Here is a 15,899-nt window from a genome sequence, read left to right as displayed (position 1 = left end):
ATGCCAAATGTCAGGCAGCTTGCACAAAGAGCCCCATACCCCCGTGCAGTTACATAGGCACAAGTCAGCTCTGCGCAGGTCGAGAGCGGCTTAAGGAGGCTGTTTGCACCCTCTCCCCCCAACACGATCCACGGTGCAATCCTAGGCACGTTTCCTTGCAAGTGAGCCCGATGCCGCTTACACCCAAGTAAGCGCACAAGAGCGAGTGGCTCCGGAGTAAGCCCCCACTGAACTTAAACCATGCATTGGGTTGCTCTGCGCGCCATTTCCCGTTGCTGCTCTGGAAATCTCTGCTGGAAGGGCAGGTCGTGATTTTGCTCTGATCTGCCCACCGAGGTGACCCGCACAGCCGTCGGGGGTCTCCCGAGATCCCGCAGCCCTTCCGAGGAGGAGCCGCACCGGGCGCCTCCGCCTGCCTGACTTGAGCTCCGCGTTTGCAGGAGGAGCTGGGCGAAAAGAAGCAGCGGCAGGAGAGATCCGCTGCTGATCCTCCGCTCCGACTCCTCGCCGCCGGCACAGATCTCATGTCCGTCTCGCCGGATGAGGACCCCTCCCACTACGCGCTTAGGCCGCGCGAGGCGCCCCCCCCCCGCCTCGGTGGGAGGGACCCCAGGAGGCTTAGCGTGCTGCAACCATGGCGACGCGCCTGGCCCCGCCCCTCGCGGGGCAGGCCGGCTCGCGATTGGCCAGGGGGTGGGCCGTCGCCCTCTGCCCCCTGACCCTGCGCGGCAGCAGCGGCGGCGGCAGCGGAGGTAGCGGCGGCGGCGCCTGCTGCCCGTTTCCTGCTGGCCTGGCGGCGGCTGGTGCCGCTGCTGCAGCATTGGGCGGGCGGGAGAATGCGGCGCCGGTCTCGGCTGATGCTCTGCTTCGCTTTCCTCTGGGTGCTGGGCATCGCCTACTACATGTACTCGGGCGGTAGCGCCGCGCTCGCCGGAGGCGGCAGGAAGGTGAGCAAGGAGAGCGCCAGGCAGGCAGGCGCCCACACCGGCCAGGCGACGTCGCGGCTCCCTGACCGGCTTCCTCCGGTGGCGGAACAATGCCGGTCCCGCCGCCTCCCCGTGACGGCGGCGTCCCGCTCCCTGCCTTTCCTCTCTCCCCGCGGCTCACCTCAGCCAGCCGCCCTGCCCGTCCCGTCGCCCGCAGAACCGCGCGGCGCCGCCTCTTCCCCGCCCCACGCGCCTAGCTTCGAGGACCGGCTTCCTTCTCCTCCTCCTCACGTCTCCCGCTCCGAAGCTGAGCGGGAAGGAGCCCCCCGTCCCCTCCCTCGGCTGCCCCCGCGTCTCTTCTCGCCTCCCCGATGGGCGAAAGAGGAGGCGAGCTCCTTTCTCCTACCGCCCTCCTTTTCCCCACGGGACGAGGAGTCCCTTCGAAATGGGGTTTGGGCGGCAGAAAGCAGCGCCGTAAAATATGGCGCTCCCCCCCAGTTGCCCGCTTCCCCCTTCTCTATTTCGGGGGTCGATGGGGCTTTTCCTTCGGTCGGTGAGGGAGAGGGCACTGCTTCCTTGTCTTGCAGGGGAGGGAAAGCCGCCTGCGACGTGGGGAGGGGGAGGGAGGCGAGACTCTGGCTGTGGGGGTGGAGTGGGGGGTTTCCCCTCCAGCGTCTCCCTCTTCCGCTTTCCGTCTCCACCCCATCCAGGAATCGACACGAGGTTAGGCTGCTGCTGCCTCCCCTTCTCTCTCTCGCTCTCTGCCTAGGGAGGAGTGGAAGGAGTTCGCCCTCCAAGCGCGAGGGATCGCCTGCCTCCCCCCTCCCCCCCCTTGCTGGCTCTCTTCGGAGAGGAACACAGAAGCGCGCCTGACTCTCCCCGTTTTTCTCTGTAAAAAAAAATATAGAAAAAGAAAATAAAAGAAATTAAGCAGATGGTTTCTTTGTGGACTTAAGCCTGGTTTCCAACTCGTCATTGCACGAGTCGCTTCGCAGCCAACTGAAGCGAGCCACGTCGCAGTTTGTGGGGGAATTGGCATGGGAGGGAGCGTTGTTAGGGGGAAAGGGGGGAAGCTGGTAAGAATTGCTACGGATTGACACTTCTCTGGATGAATTGCTTGTTTATGGCGTGACGATTCTCTCTTCTGCATAGGCTCCGACCTTGGAAATACTTTCATTGCCCCTCTTGTCTATGTGAAGTACTGTATCTCACCTCCACCCCCTGCCCAGTATTGAGGGTATAAATACTGCTGAAGCTAGAAGTGAAATTAGTGAATGTGATTTTTCCAAACAATTGACCACTTTCCACTGTATTTGTTTAGTGATGTGTTCTTTAGCTATAATTGGGTCCAGTGGGTTGATCTTCAGATTTCTGGAATGTAAAGAGCAGGTCTCTTTTCCAGTACAGTGCCTGTTCTTTGGCTTTGTCCTCTTGAAATAATTCTGTGAATATTTGGGTAGTGCTGAATATGTGCAGTGCTGAAACAGTTGCTTCACTAAGCTGTTTTAATCTTTCAGGTGGCCTATCATGATAGTTCATTGAGCAGGAAATATTTCAGGCAATATGTGAATTGGAGCCATAGAGCAGTGGTACTAACTCTTGTCCAGAGTCTCAGTGTTGCTAAACCATTTATCATACCGGCTGGGGCTGTTGGGTCTTGTAGTTTAGTGACATCTAAAGAGCTACAAGTAGCCACCACTGCCCGAAAATTAGAGGTTTTTTCTCAGTCCTGGAAATTTTTTATATTGGAGTTAAGTTCAGTGGTTTGACAGTCTGTCTTTATAATGGAATTATCTTGCTTTAAATAAATAAAAAATGCAATATTTTGAAATCCAGGGATTCCTTTCATATATTGCGAGTTGCTGGTATATAAAAGGGATACAGTACCAAGAACTGACTTCAAGATGATTTGAAAGTTTTCTTATTTTCTTGCTTTGCCAAATAGAAGTACGAGGATTAAGTATTGGAAACACAATATAGTATGTTGCCAGAAATATTATGTTGTAAATTGTCACAATATGAATTCAGGAAGTAATAAACTGATCATAGAAGCACAATAAATTCTTGCTAGTACTATTTTAACTTGATTCTCCAACCAAGCCAGTTAGTCATGTGTGCCAAAAATCGGCATTGATTGTGATATTGTCACTCTTTCAGAACCAGTGACCACATTAGTGCTTCAAAGTGCTGGTCCAAAGGAGTAAACAAATGAATTGTTGCCCTATGTCCATGAAAGCTTTCATTAGCATAGTTGTCATTTTGGGTGTTATGATTAGTGTGCTCAAAGTTGAGAATAAAACCTGTCATTTTAGGAGCTAAGGAATGTGAAATGTAAAAGGTTAGAATTACAAAAATGAGCTACAAACTTAACATGGATCTAAAGTGGAGAAAGTCTGAAGTAATGGCCCAGTTGAGCTGAAGGTCTGTGACCACAAGTGGGGGAAATGAACAATTATACACGGATTGGTGATTTAGGATTCTATTTTCTCTCAGTGAAGCATAACATTTAATTCCAACCTTTAGAATGGCCTAGTAATTGTAAGCAGAGGAAGAGGTGTGTAAACGTAATAGCTTTTGAAATTGTTGTAAAAGGCTCATTAACAGGGGATGTCAGACTTTGAAATAAAACTTGAAGTGGTGTGCGTGCTTTATGAATAGAAATCCTACTGCTGGGGAAATCGGGAAATTCACTTTAATTACTTACAAAGCAAATAATTACAACTTTAATATATCAGATTGACTATATTGAAATCTTGATTATTTAGTTTACATGGTACTCAAGTGATACTTCATTCAGTTACTAAGTTCAGCCAGTTTTTGGGCGCGCTCCCCTGTTCTGTCACTTATCCTTGGTGTTATCTCACTTCTGGTCACTGCTTTCGTTCGTATGTCTGCCTGTCTGTATATATAAGTATTCTATGGAAACTGGTCCATTGGTAGCCAGAAGGACTAGTAGAGGAGGTACAAGCTATAGGAGAGAGAAAGAAGTGGGGTGGTGGTGAGCCTATATAGGGCTTTAGTTTGTAGTACAACATTGAAATGGTAATATATTTATTATATTTATTATTCTTTATTTCTGTGCTAATGGAGATGTGTATGGGCCTCCCCCATCTTCTATTATCTTCACAACAACCTTGTATGGTAGGTTAGGGCGGCTATGGGGTAGGAATAATCCTTAGGTTACATAGTGACCTTCAAGGCCAGGTCACAAGATCTATCAAACCACTGGCTTCCTGGTTCCTATGGTAGTAGTAGCACTCTAACCTTTAATCTCACACTGACTCACTTATTCACCAAGCTAATCTTGATGAAGGAGTGTCACATAGACTTGCAAATTGAAGAGTGCTCCTCCCACCCTTGAGTATTATGCAGAGCTAACTGAATTCTTATTGAGATGTCCAGGCATATACGGTAACATTTTTCCAATGAGGGCAATGTGCTTCCATTCTCTTTTAATTTCAACCCTGTGATGCAGACTGTGATTGTGTATATTGAGTATATATTAATATCAGCTTATGCTTATGGAAATGCATTGGGTGATAAATTTCACTTATTTATACTACCGTACTACCTTACATTTTATACAAAATAAAAAAGATTGGTATAGTCGTTAGGTACTGGTATCCTATAAATAAATAAACATTACACCTTGATTATCAACATCTGTTGGTGCCTCTACCGAACTCATTTCCATAGCTGTGAAATCTTGTCCAGTATGAAATATTTTGTGGCTGTAGGAAAAATTGTGCCTTAACTTTTGCTTAAGGGATTTGTGGTAGGCAGACAGAGTACTGTAGTCATTCCACAACATTACTGTATGGAAGGTTAAAATATTTTCCTGCTTTGGGCAAGAGATTTCCAGCTCTTCTATAAGTCTCATCTTTTGAATCTTAAGTTAAAAAACAGGTTTCAAATGGCTTTCAATATCCATTAATCTGTCAGTGCCTTGTTCCAAATGTTATGTGGTCCCAGTGGAACACAGGACTTGCAGAGTTCTGGAGACAAGATTAGCAGAGCTTTGAGAAAACTCTTCTAGATTGGCTCACTAGCAGTTTAACGACGATAGTGCTTTTTTGTATAGTGCTTACAATGTTCAGTGTGCTTAACATGTGCCTTACACTACAACTCTGTAATGTAAATTGGTACTATTTCACCCAGGTGTGAGCCTAAGGTTGAGGGAGAGTGGCTTGCCTAAAAGCACCTTGTGAGTTCATGAGATAGAGGTGAGATTAGAACCCAGGGCTATTAGGATAAAATGGAGCGGGGGGGGATGAGGTATGCTCCCTTGAGCTTCTTTGATGAAAGGTTGGTTATAAATATATTGGAAATAAATACTTTAGCATATTGATGGTATACTAGCAGGGGTGTACAAAGGATCAAAACTAGGGGGGAACATGGGCGGGGCTACGGAGCCCAGGTGAAACTGACTCCGGTCTCACCTAGGCACCGCGAAGCTTTTTGCAGTCGGCGGTGCCAGGGGTCCGCCGACAGCACGCAGCCAAGGTGCTCGCTCTGGCCCGCCGGGCTGTCCCCGGTGCACTATGGCCAGGACCCCGACGGAGCGCACAGCTGTGGGTGAGAGTGGCGCTGCTGGCGGGGCTGGTGGGCAGAGGCGGAGCACAGCCCGGCAGAGCATGAGTTCGGCGTTCCCGCCCACCGCGCCGTGCCCTCTCTCCAGCTTCCCGTCGTGCTCTCTGGTTCCCCGCCACGCTTGGCCTTGCCGGAGGGTGCGACGGGGAGCTGGAGGGAGGGCATGGCGCGGTGGGCGGGAACGCTGAACTCACGCTCTGCCGGGCTGTGCTCCCCGCCTCTGCCCACCAGCCCCGCCGGCAGGGCCACTCTCGCCCACGGCTGCGCCAGCCCTGCTTCTAGGGGGGCAGCTGCCCCCTGCCCCACGCTGGGTACGCCCATGTATACTAGATATATTTTTCTTTTGAAGGACATGGAATAATAAATACCACAATGTACTCCTGAATTCTAACTGAGAATCCCAAAAAATGGAAGTCAAGTCCCCCCTACTGAATAGACAGCTCTCACTAAATGTGATGCTAAAAATAGTGAAATTGACAAGTTGCAAATTATAGTACGGTAGCTGTGTGTGTGTGTAAGTGTAAAATATTACTTAATTAACTGAAGATGAATAACTTGCCATTACTGCTGCATGCTGGTGACTTAAGTCCCTCTCATATACAGTGGTACCTCTACTTACGAATGACTCGACTTACGAATGTTTTTACTTACAAATGGAGCTCTGTCCGCCATCTTGGATGCTGTTTAGATAGGATTTTTTCTACTTACAAATTTTTAGATAGGGCTTAGATAGGGTTTTTAGATAGACTTACGAATTTTTTCTCCCAATGCATTCCTATGGGATTCGACTTACAATTTTTTTTGACCTACGAATGTGCGTTCGGAATGCATTAAATTTGTAAGTAGAGGTACCACTGTATATGGATGTTTGCCAGGCAGGTGAACAGTGGCTTATTGAATGAGGCGGTCCTAGCAGTTTTCCAGTCATCTGCAGAAGCTGTTGAAGGATTCCCTTCTTCCTCTTTTTTTAAAGCCATATGTAACTTGAATTGTTAAAAATAAATTTTAGCTTAAGCTGCTTTAAAAGGTGTGCTAGCAACTTGAAAGTCATTCATAAGTGATTTTTTAGTAATACATTTTTCTTTACACTGAATATGCAAATCAAAACTAGCTCTGTCATGTTTTGTATTTGTCTGGTGTCCTAACTACATCTTACTACTGCACCTGGTTATGGGAAGTGACGTAGGTTAAGCCTGGCAGGACAACTTACTTTGTGGCATTAACCCCATCATGCATTAATTAGACTTAAGCATGTTGTTATACGAGACTGGTTATCCTACAAGATCTGTCCTTTCTATTGAGATTGATTATTTGATTTCTATATCGTTTATTTATTTTCCTTCTGACACACCCTCCCTCTTAGTCTCTGGGTCCAACTCACTGGTCCAACATATTCTCACCTCACCCATGAAGGTCTCACAATGAGAACAGTTCCTGGAAACAGTGGTCTTCACCCTAGTCTCTCACTCTAGATTTGCATTTTACGGGCAGGCTCAAGGTGGATAAGCATTTCCTCAGGCTACCCACAGCTGTGTCCCATTCAGCTGCCTTCACCACACCCAGTTTCAGATACAACTGGTTTGTTGAGTTTCCCAGGAGGTTCAAAGGAATGGGAAGAGGACCCCCTCCACTCAGTTCTTTCTTCATTCTCTGTCCTTTCCTCCTCTTCCAACCTATCTTGCAGATTGCATAAAATAAGCAAGTTTACATTTCATGCCTGCTGTCTGTCTGCCACAGTCCTTTTGTGGAAGATGAAAACCATACTACTATTGGTAAACCAGGTTAGTTTGATTTAGCTGAAAGTGCTTAACCACATAATGGCAGCTTCCATCTGCATGACTGTTCATGAAACCACTGCTGCGTAACTTGCTTTAGGGAGTTCATCAGATTAGGGTTAAACTTGCCACATATGGTAAAAAGCTTGAGAATCATGCAAATGGCAGAGTTGTGTCAAGATTTGCACTGCCAGAAAAGGAGGTGGCTGCGGTATATATTGTGTGGCTTTTGAAGAAGGACTATCAATCAGTACTCATAATATCAGGGGAATATTGGCAATAGATGTTCTTTAGCATGCTGTATCATTGATTGCTTAATTACTAAAACACTGTTCTGGTTGTGCTGAAAATTCTTCATGACCTCAAACAAAAATTTAGGCACTGGGTAATTCACTTTGTTATGAAAAATCCTACTGAGATACAGTTTTTAAAGTATGGTTTTCACAAATTGACAACTGCTTTTTCTAGGCTTAACCAGCTGTTTAGTGCTATGTTCATAGTGAAGTAGTTAAACGCTACTTTTTATAGCTTTAATTGCTAAATGTTTTCTTCACTTCCATTAGTAAAACATCTGGCTTTCTTTTGATGTTCTCTCTGGGTGACAGCTGAATGACAAAATAATTGTAAAAAATACAATAAATAACCTGCTGTGAGAAATTAGAACTGTGTTTAATGTTTAGCATGTTATCTTAATAGCAGCTTTTCTTCAATATGATATATTAAAACAGCTTGTATTCTTGTCAGAAATAGGTAAAGGTAAAGGGACCCCTGACCATTAGGTCCAGTCGTAACCGACTCTGGAGTTGCGTGCTCATCTCGTGTTATTGGCCAAGGGAGCCGGCGTACAGCTTGTGGTTCATGTGGCCAGCATGACAAAGCCGCTTCTGGCTAACCAGAGCAGTGCTCGGAGACGCCGTTTACCTTCCCGCTGTAGCGGTACCTATTTATCTACTTGCATTTTGACGTGCTTCCGAATTGCTAGGTTGGCAGGAGCAGAGACCGAGCATGATCCAACTCCTGCCATTTAAACAAATCTGCCATTTAAACAAATCTGTCTGCCTATGTCCTACCTTATTATCAGATGTCAAGATGCATTTGCCACCTCTATGGCAAAATGATTGGCTAATCCCATTAGCCAGTTGTGGTTCCTGCAGAGAGGGTACAGCCTCATTGCCTGCATCTAAAAGCATTGGGCTGGATTCAACTAAACCTTGCACTGAAGTCAGTGCAAGGACTCTTGGTAGTGTGACAAGGTTTTCCTTCCTCTCCTTCCCTGATGTGTTCCCCTATGTCCCCAGATCTGCTCTGGAGGGTCAGGAAAACTCCCAGAATGTGTCGGGGGAGTAGAGGGGATATCATTTCATTTAGCAAGCAAAATTCATGTGCTGATGGAATGATCATGTTGGCACAATGTTGAATTCTACTCCACAGGAGACAGGAAATCATGCCTTCTTTCCACAGTGCAGTCTGTCATTCAGTGATGGAAGTCCCCTGGTGGAGGTAATTAATACATACTGCTTCCCCATGAGAATCATGCAAATGTAGTTGAGATTTATACGGTCAGATCATGAGAGTCAAACTCAAATCTCCTGTCGGTCATACTGGCAGTCTTCAGATAGATACTTGACACTCACTGCAGCAGGACAGGAAGTTGTGATATCTTTATGGTACAGTAAATATGTGCATATAAAGAACAGGATTCTGTTGGCTGTTCATAGTAAGCTTGGTTATGTTGGAAGTACTTTTGGTTGTGTAGGCTGCAGGCAAAAATAATGAGCAAAACAATGGGCAAAAATAAAGAGTTTTCACTTGCATAGGCTTCTTTGATATGGCAAGTGCATTGTCCATCGGTGCCAGCTGCTTGTGTGGTTGACAAGCTAGAGCCTTTTAAAGAATGTTGCTAAATGTAGGTCTAAGCAGTACAGCTAGAGAATTAGCTGGCACAGTTGACGGGTTCATTACCTTTTCTTTATTGATGAGGAGCTTAACTGAAATTTGGATTTGTATCAATGACAAATAATGGACTTACACAATGCTTTTTAGCCTCCGTGCCAGAAGTCTGTGAAAGCCAAGTTAGTCACAGAATAACAACAACAAAGTGTTACAAACAGTTATTAGATCCACAAACAAATTATAAAAGCAGGAGGTTGGCACATATCAAAAGTTGATAGCTACATATGCCCTACATTTTTAAACCTGGAAGAATGTGTACCTTCATAGCCAAGGTCGCTGTAGATCACTGACACTGATTGTTGCTGCTGAACTAGCAAAGTTCTCTTCATATCTTGTATCTCCTTAAAAAAACAGAGATTCTTGGTCCAAATTTGGCACCAGGAAACAAGGTCCATTATTCTTCAGTCGTAAGATGCATGACAGTGTGCCTGTACTTATGTACTGCTGATCAGCTGTAATACCGGTAGATTCATGCAGGGATTGAAGTCCTATAATGTGTGCTAATAGTGAAAAATAATAGCAGTATAGGTTACCACTTAAGTTAGTAAAAATTGAGTGAGATGATTTCCCACTGCTTTTTTAAAAGCATGACCTAACTGCTTTACTTTAGGAAAATATATCCTTCATAAACCACTTTAAAACAAATGGCTTTGGTGTACAGTGGTACCTCTAGCTACAAACACCTCAATACAAATGCTTTGGGCTATGCACGTGGCAAATCTGGAAGTAATGGAAAGGTTTTTGCCGCCTGTGCAGAAGCGGACTACCGCTGCAAGTGCAGAATGGGCGCTTCTGGATGTGAATGTTTCGGGGTAAGAACGGACCCCCAGAACGAATTAAATTTGTATCCAGAGGTACCACTGTACCACTGTAGGAGATAGTCTAATATGGTCAAAAGGAGTGTGTTTCTTGTTATTGACATGGATATAGTTCATGTATATTCAAGCCCTACATATTTTGCTTCTAGGCTGCTTTTTTGTATTCAGCAGGAGAGCCTGCCCAAACTACAGGATGTTTCTCCCTCTCTCCCTATCTTGACACTATGTTTTCTGGTAGTTGTTGTGTTATAGGGCGGTGTTCATGCTTTTAAAAGGTGCAATGATGCGAACCTAAGGATGTGGTAGGCAACAGAGGTATGTTTTGCTGAATGTCTGCCTTAATATGGGATCTGGTCATGCGTCTACATATTATGTGCTATGCAACAGATGTATGCTGTTTGAATTTACAATTCAATCTCTAAAGCCTAGCTTGCACTCCAGAGTTGAAAATGGTGGTCTTCTATAATTAAGCAGGGTTTGATCCCAGAATGAATGGTAAGTAGATGATATTCTCTGGCTTCAAATATCACACTGTTTAGAAGCCATGATAATTTATTGCGTTTCTGGGCGCCGAATCTTCATTCCTTTTAGCTCTGTGCATTCTCCCAGCTGTCTAGTAGCGTATCTAAATATGTAACCAATGTGTACATATTTGGTTTCAGTTTAAACTGTTCCGAGTAGTGATGAAGCTGTGGTTCCCCATTTCTTGGTTTAGAATTTGCCTAAGTTCTAAATGAAAAATGAAAAAAAATATGATGGTAAGACAGCAATGGAAAATATTTTTCCCTTTTCTTTTTTCTCTTGTCAAGGCTACATTCTATTTGGGATAAGCTGTTGGGGGCTGTATCCTATTATTCACCTCTTACTCTCCATCCAGAGGGCTGCTGGATGAATAACATCTCTTTTGCCATATATCTATGTGAACTGATTACTTGCAAGGAGCTTTTGAAGTTAAGTTGATCCAATTGTGAATTTAGGCTAGATGAGTTTGCTGATTACTAGTTCTGAGTAGTTGCTCTCAGCTATGGTGTATATAGAGTTGTACCATTTTAATTCAGGGACTTGCAGAACGAACTCCTGCTCATGAAAACACGCAGTGTTATTCTTGGTCTTTCTTTCCTCGTAAATATGGAATGGGCTTATTATGGCTCTTCAGTATGCTTATTCTTGGCATGATAAACTCACATCCTCTGCCACTTCATTTTCACATGGGGAGTTGTTTGTGTGAAATGGCTGTTGTGGGAAAAAAAGTTGCAGTGTTGGAGGGAAAGGAGCATTATATGCATTGAAAAATAATTGCAGGTGTTGGGAAACCCGTGACCCTTCACATGGTGATGTACTCCCATCAACCCCAACCAGCATGCTCAATGGTCAGGTGTGGTAGTTGTAGCCCGATACCTTCTGGAGGCCCACAGGGCCCCCACCTCTGTGTTATTGCCTCAAATGCAAGTGTGTGTTCCCTTTCAGGAAATTAGGTCATAAATTGGCTACCATCGATATTGTTAGGATTACGCTGAAAGTACCAGCTTGCAAGCCTCTAATTGATGAATTAGGACAATTAGCAAACTCTTAACAATAGATTAAAACAGGCTTCCTCAACCTTGGCCCTCCGGATGTTTTTGGCCTACAACTCCCATGACCCCTAGCTAGCAGGACCAGTGGTCAGGGATGATGGGAATTGTAGTCTTAAAACATCTGGAGGGCCAAGGTTGAGGAAGCCTGGATTAAAATTGATCCTCCAGTTAAACTGGCAAAAAAATACTTCTGGAATTTGGACTCCTGGACTGCCATTACTGCTGGCTCCCTTCTCCCTGTGCTAGAAAAAAGAATCTGTGCTGACACAGCTTTTCTTAAGGGTTTAAGGAACTAGGAGCGAACTGCAGACCTTCTCCTTCTCCACACATGGAGAGCCTTCATACCTGTCTGAAGGGTATGTAAAATTTGTGTGTTCCTTGTTTCTTCCCTTGCAAGGCCTTATATTTATCTGGATTGCACATTCCACTATCCCAGTAGTAGGGTAAGTCTAGTTGGATTGTTTGTTGTTGTTGTTTAGTCGTTTAGTCGTGTCCGACTCTTCGTGACCCCACGGACCATAGCACGCCAGGCACTCCTGTCTTGCACTGCCTCCCGCAGTTTGGTCAAACTCATGTTCGTAGCTTCGAGAACACTGTCCAACCATCTTGTCCTCTGTCGTCCCCTTCTCCTAGTGCCCTCAATCTTTCCCAACATCAGGGTCTTTTCCAAGGATTCTTCTCTTCTCATGAGGTGGCCAAAGTATTGGAGCCTCAGCTTCACGATCTGTCCTTCCAGGGAGCACTCAGGGCTGATTTCCTTAAGAATGGATAGGTTTGATCTTCTAGCAGTCCATGGGACTCTCAAGAGTCTCCTCCAGCACCATAATTCAAAAGCATCAATTCTTCGGTGATCAGCCTTCTTTATGGTCCAGCTCTCACTTCCATACATGACTACTGGGAAAACCATGGCTTTAACTATACGAACCTTTGTCGGCAAGGTGATGTCTCTGTTTTTTAAGATGCTGTCTAGGTTTGTCATTGCTTTTCTCCCAAGAAGCAGGCGTCTTTTAATTTCGTGACTGCTGTCACCATCTGCAGTGATCAAGGAGCCCAAGAAAGTAAAATCTCTCACTGCCTCCATTTCTTCCCCTTCTATTTGCCAGGAGGTGATGGGACCAGTGGCCATGATCTTGGTTTTTTTGATGTTGAGCTTCAGACCATATTTTGCGCTCTCTTTCACCCTCATTAAAAGGTTCTTTAATTCCTCTTCACTTTCTGCCATCAAGGTTGTGTCATCTGCATATCTGAGGTTGTTGATATTTCTTCCGGCAATCTTAATTCCGGCTTGGGATTCATCTAGTCCAGCCTTTCGCATGATGAATTCTGCATATAAGTTAAATAAGCAGGGAGACAATATACATCCTTGTCGTACTCCTTTCCCAATTTTGAACCAATCAGTTGTTCCATATCCAGTTCTAACTGTAGCTTCTTGTCCCACATAGAGATTTCTCAGGAGACAGATGAGTTGGATTGTTAAGTCCACCCAAATTCGACTATGGCAGGCATGTCAAACTTGCGGCCCTCCAGATGTTTTGGCCTACAACTCCCATGATCCCTAGCTAGCAGGACCAGTGGTTGGGGAAGATGGGAATTGTAGTCCAAAACATATGGAGGTTCGCAAGTTTGACATGCCTGGACTATGGGATACAACACTCATCTCTGCTTTCAGGCCAAGGGAGCCAGCGTTTGTCCACAGACAGCTTTCCGGGTCATATGGCCAGCATGACTAAACCGCTTCTGGCACAATGGGACACAGTGACAGAAGCCAGAGCGCATGGATACCCTGTTTACATTCCTGCTGCAGCAGTACCTATTTATCTACTTGCACTGGTATGCTTTTGAGCTGCTAGGTTGGCAGGACCTGGGACAAAGCAACAGGAGCTCACTTCATTGCATGGATTCAAACTCCCGACCTTACAATCAGCAAGCACAAGAGGCTTCTCAGTTTGCCCAGTTATACTGTTTTGGGCAAGCCATCCCTGTTTATCAGCCACCTGACCTCATACATGTTGGGTATGGTACAGGTAAGCCTGCAGCTGCAAAGGAACAGTTGGGAGCCTTATAGCAAACTTGCCGTGGCTTTTTGCAGCCACAACTTGCATTAGGTGCTTTTTAAATATGGCTCCAAATGCAAGTTGCTGTGCTTTTGACTGAAATTGGTTTCATTTGAGAGCTCCAATTAGAAATATTCACTTATGCTTTTAGTTAACCACAGCATGTCATATTGTTCATGCCCAGTATTGTGGCTCACCTTAACCATGGTTAATTAAACCAGCATTAGAAATCAGCTTGATGTTTGCTGGTTTTGAACTAGCCATTACTATTAGTTAAGAGTAGCGGTTCCCAACCTTTTCCAAGTACAGTCTCCCCCCATGATGTGTTCTAATTTTAGGCTCTGTTAATTGAAAAATATATAACAACAAAAAACCCTGTTATGAACTCAGTAGCACTTTTCAATGAAGTGTTAAATAATTTCACTTTTAATATCACAATAAATAGTAGTAGTAGAAGATTCATTACCTGCCTTTCATCAGAAGATCATAGGGAGGGTTACAGCAATCTAAGCAACAGTTTAGGAAATTTTGAAGGAAAAGAAGACATGTGGAGTCCCAGTTTGGTCCTCCTTCCCCTTCCCAGCTGCTAACAGCACCTTTAGTCATATACAACCAAAGGGGTGTGTGTTTAATGAGAAACTCCCAAGAGACTGCAATTTGTGATCTCAATTTCAGCCCCACACAGTTGCTTTTCAACAATCAAGATTAATGTGTAAAAATGATACATGGGAAAAAATATGAGACATTGTACTTACTACCTTTGTAAACCAATAAAATCCTTTAAAAATAAATAAAAACAGCCAATTTAAAAAGTCAGAAAACAAAACAAAAATAGCTTTTGGGGCTCATTATATGACAGATAGAAGTTAGAGATGTAAAGCAAAACCCTTGGGGGTTTTGGATCTCACCATTCATCAGCTGACAATAGTAGAAGTCAGTAAATGCAAGGCTAAGAAGGGAACTGGCTAGCCAAGTTTGCTCATGTGATATCAAGCATTTAGTTACCCACCTGAGGGTTGAAGATGCAGATGCAATGAGTAGCAAAAGTGTGTCAGAACTGCAAAGCAGGTGAATGATCTGTCAGGGCCACACATGGCCTACTTTCCTAACTCCGCATGCCCACAATAATTGCCATGCCCAGCTGAGATGGGACAGGGCTGGCAGGCACTTTGCCCAGCCCTATCCCACTTCAGCTGGGCATGGCACTTCTTGTGGGTGGGTGAAGTTGGGAAAGTGCAGGCCGTGCTCAGCCCTGATGACAGATCTTTCACCAGAGGAAATTGCCAGCCAGTCCCTGTTGCAACCCATGAATCTTGTGCTGTTAGGTAGGGTGTTGTAGTTGCCCAGGGAGACCAGATCTCTTGGCTCAGCTTGCTTAGTCACTGGGGTCTTGAGACAAATTGACAGCCACAGTATTGGGCCTTGCATGAGACTGAGCGATGCCTGTGCAGAACATTCAGTGAAGGGTAACAAAAGTAGGGAGCAAGTCAAAATAATGAACTTCTTTATAATACTTAGTGAGGTGCCCTGTCATTTCCTTTTTAAATTTTTTTTGGTATTCCCTATTTCATTATTTGTGTTACTTTCCTTTGACTGTCGAAAAGCATTGAAGAAAAGCAAAGGCAAAAGGCCAAGTGCTCTATGGGGCATCCAAGAAGAAGAAAGAGGTAGCCTTGTGCGCTGGGAACAATTTTGATAAGTTGGGATGAAAAGGACTTGAGAAGATTAATGGTAGGCTTTCATTTTAATGAGCTGCATTATCACCTGGGGTTTCATCAAATCCTAGCCGTTCTCCAGTCGTTTGGAGGTTGAATGATAGAGCAAAGGCTGTAGCATTAAATTATGTGTAGTCTGCGTCTTCCCAATCCTCATCTCCTAGTTAGTAGAACGAGCAAACATGTGCAGAGCCGTTAATGCTCAACAGTAATCCATTGACAGGTTTACGGGGGGGGGGGGCGGGGAAGCAACCCCAGTTTCTTTTAGAGAAACCCTTTTACTTCTAGGTTGGCAAGAAGATTTTGTATTTTAGTAGAGAACTCTGCAGCTGCTTTTGGAAATCTCAGCAGTAGTTTCACCAGAGCCTTTATCGAGTTTGGTACATACGGTAGTCTAAAACCAGGCACGTCCAACCTTGAGTTGCCTGCAATCTGCCAACAAATATCAAAAACTGGCAGTGATCTACAACCCTCCGAAGTCATTTAAGTTTAGT

General features: G+C 44.9%; 1 protein-coding gene across 1 annotated transcript in view; it reads left to right on the top strand.

Moving 5' to 3' along the window:
* Positions 1–684: 684 nt before the first annotated feature.
* Positions 685–15,899, top strand: part of LOC118081899 (polypeptide N-acetylgalactosaminyltransferase 2) — a 67,614-nt gene continuing 52,399 nt past the window's right edge. Inside the window, exon 1 of the mRNA XM_035108474.3 lies at positions 685–947. Coding sequence (XP_034964365.1) covers positions 837–947 — 111 coding nt within the window. The 5' untranslated portion in view covers positions 685–836. The remainder of the gene's footprint in view (positions 948–15,899) is intronic.

Source organism: Zootoca vivipara, chromosome 3, assembly GCF_965207765.1.
Source record: "Zootoca vivipara chromosome 3, rZooViv2.hap1.1, whole genome shotgun sequence".
Taxonomy (NCBI): domain Eukaryota; kingdom Metazoa; phylum Chordata; class Lepidosauria; order Squamata; family Lacertidae; genus Zootoca; species Zootoca vivipara.
Note: the sequence above shows the minus strand (reverse complement) of the source record. Positions and strands in the feature narration are given on the sequence as shown.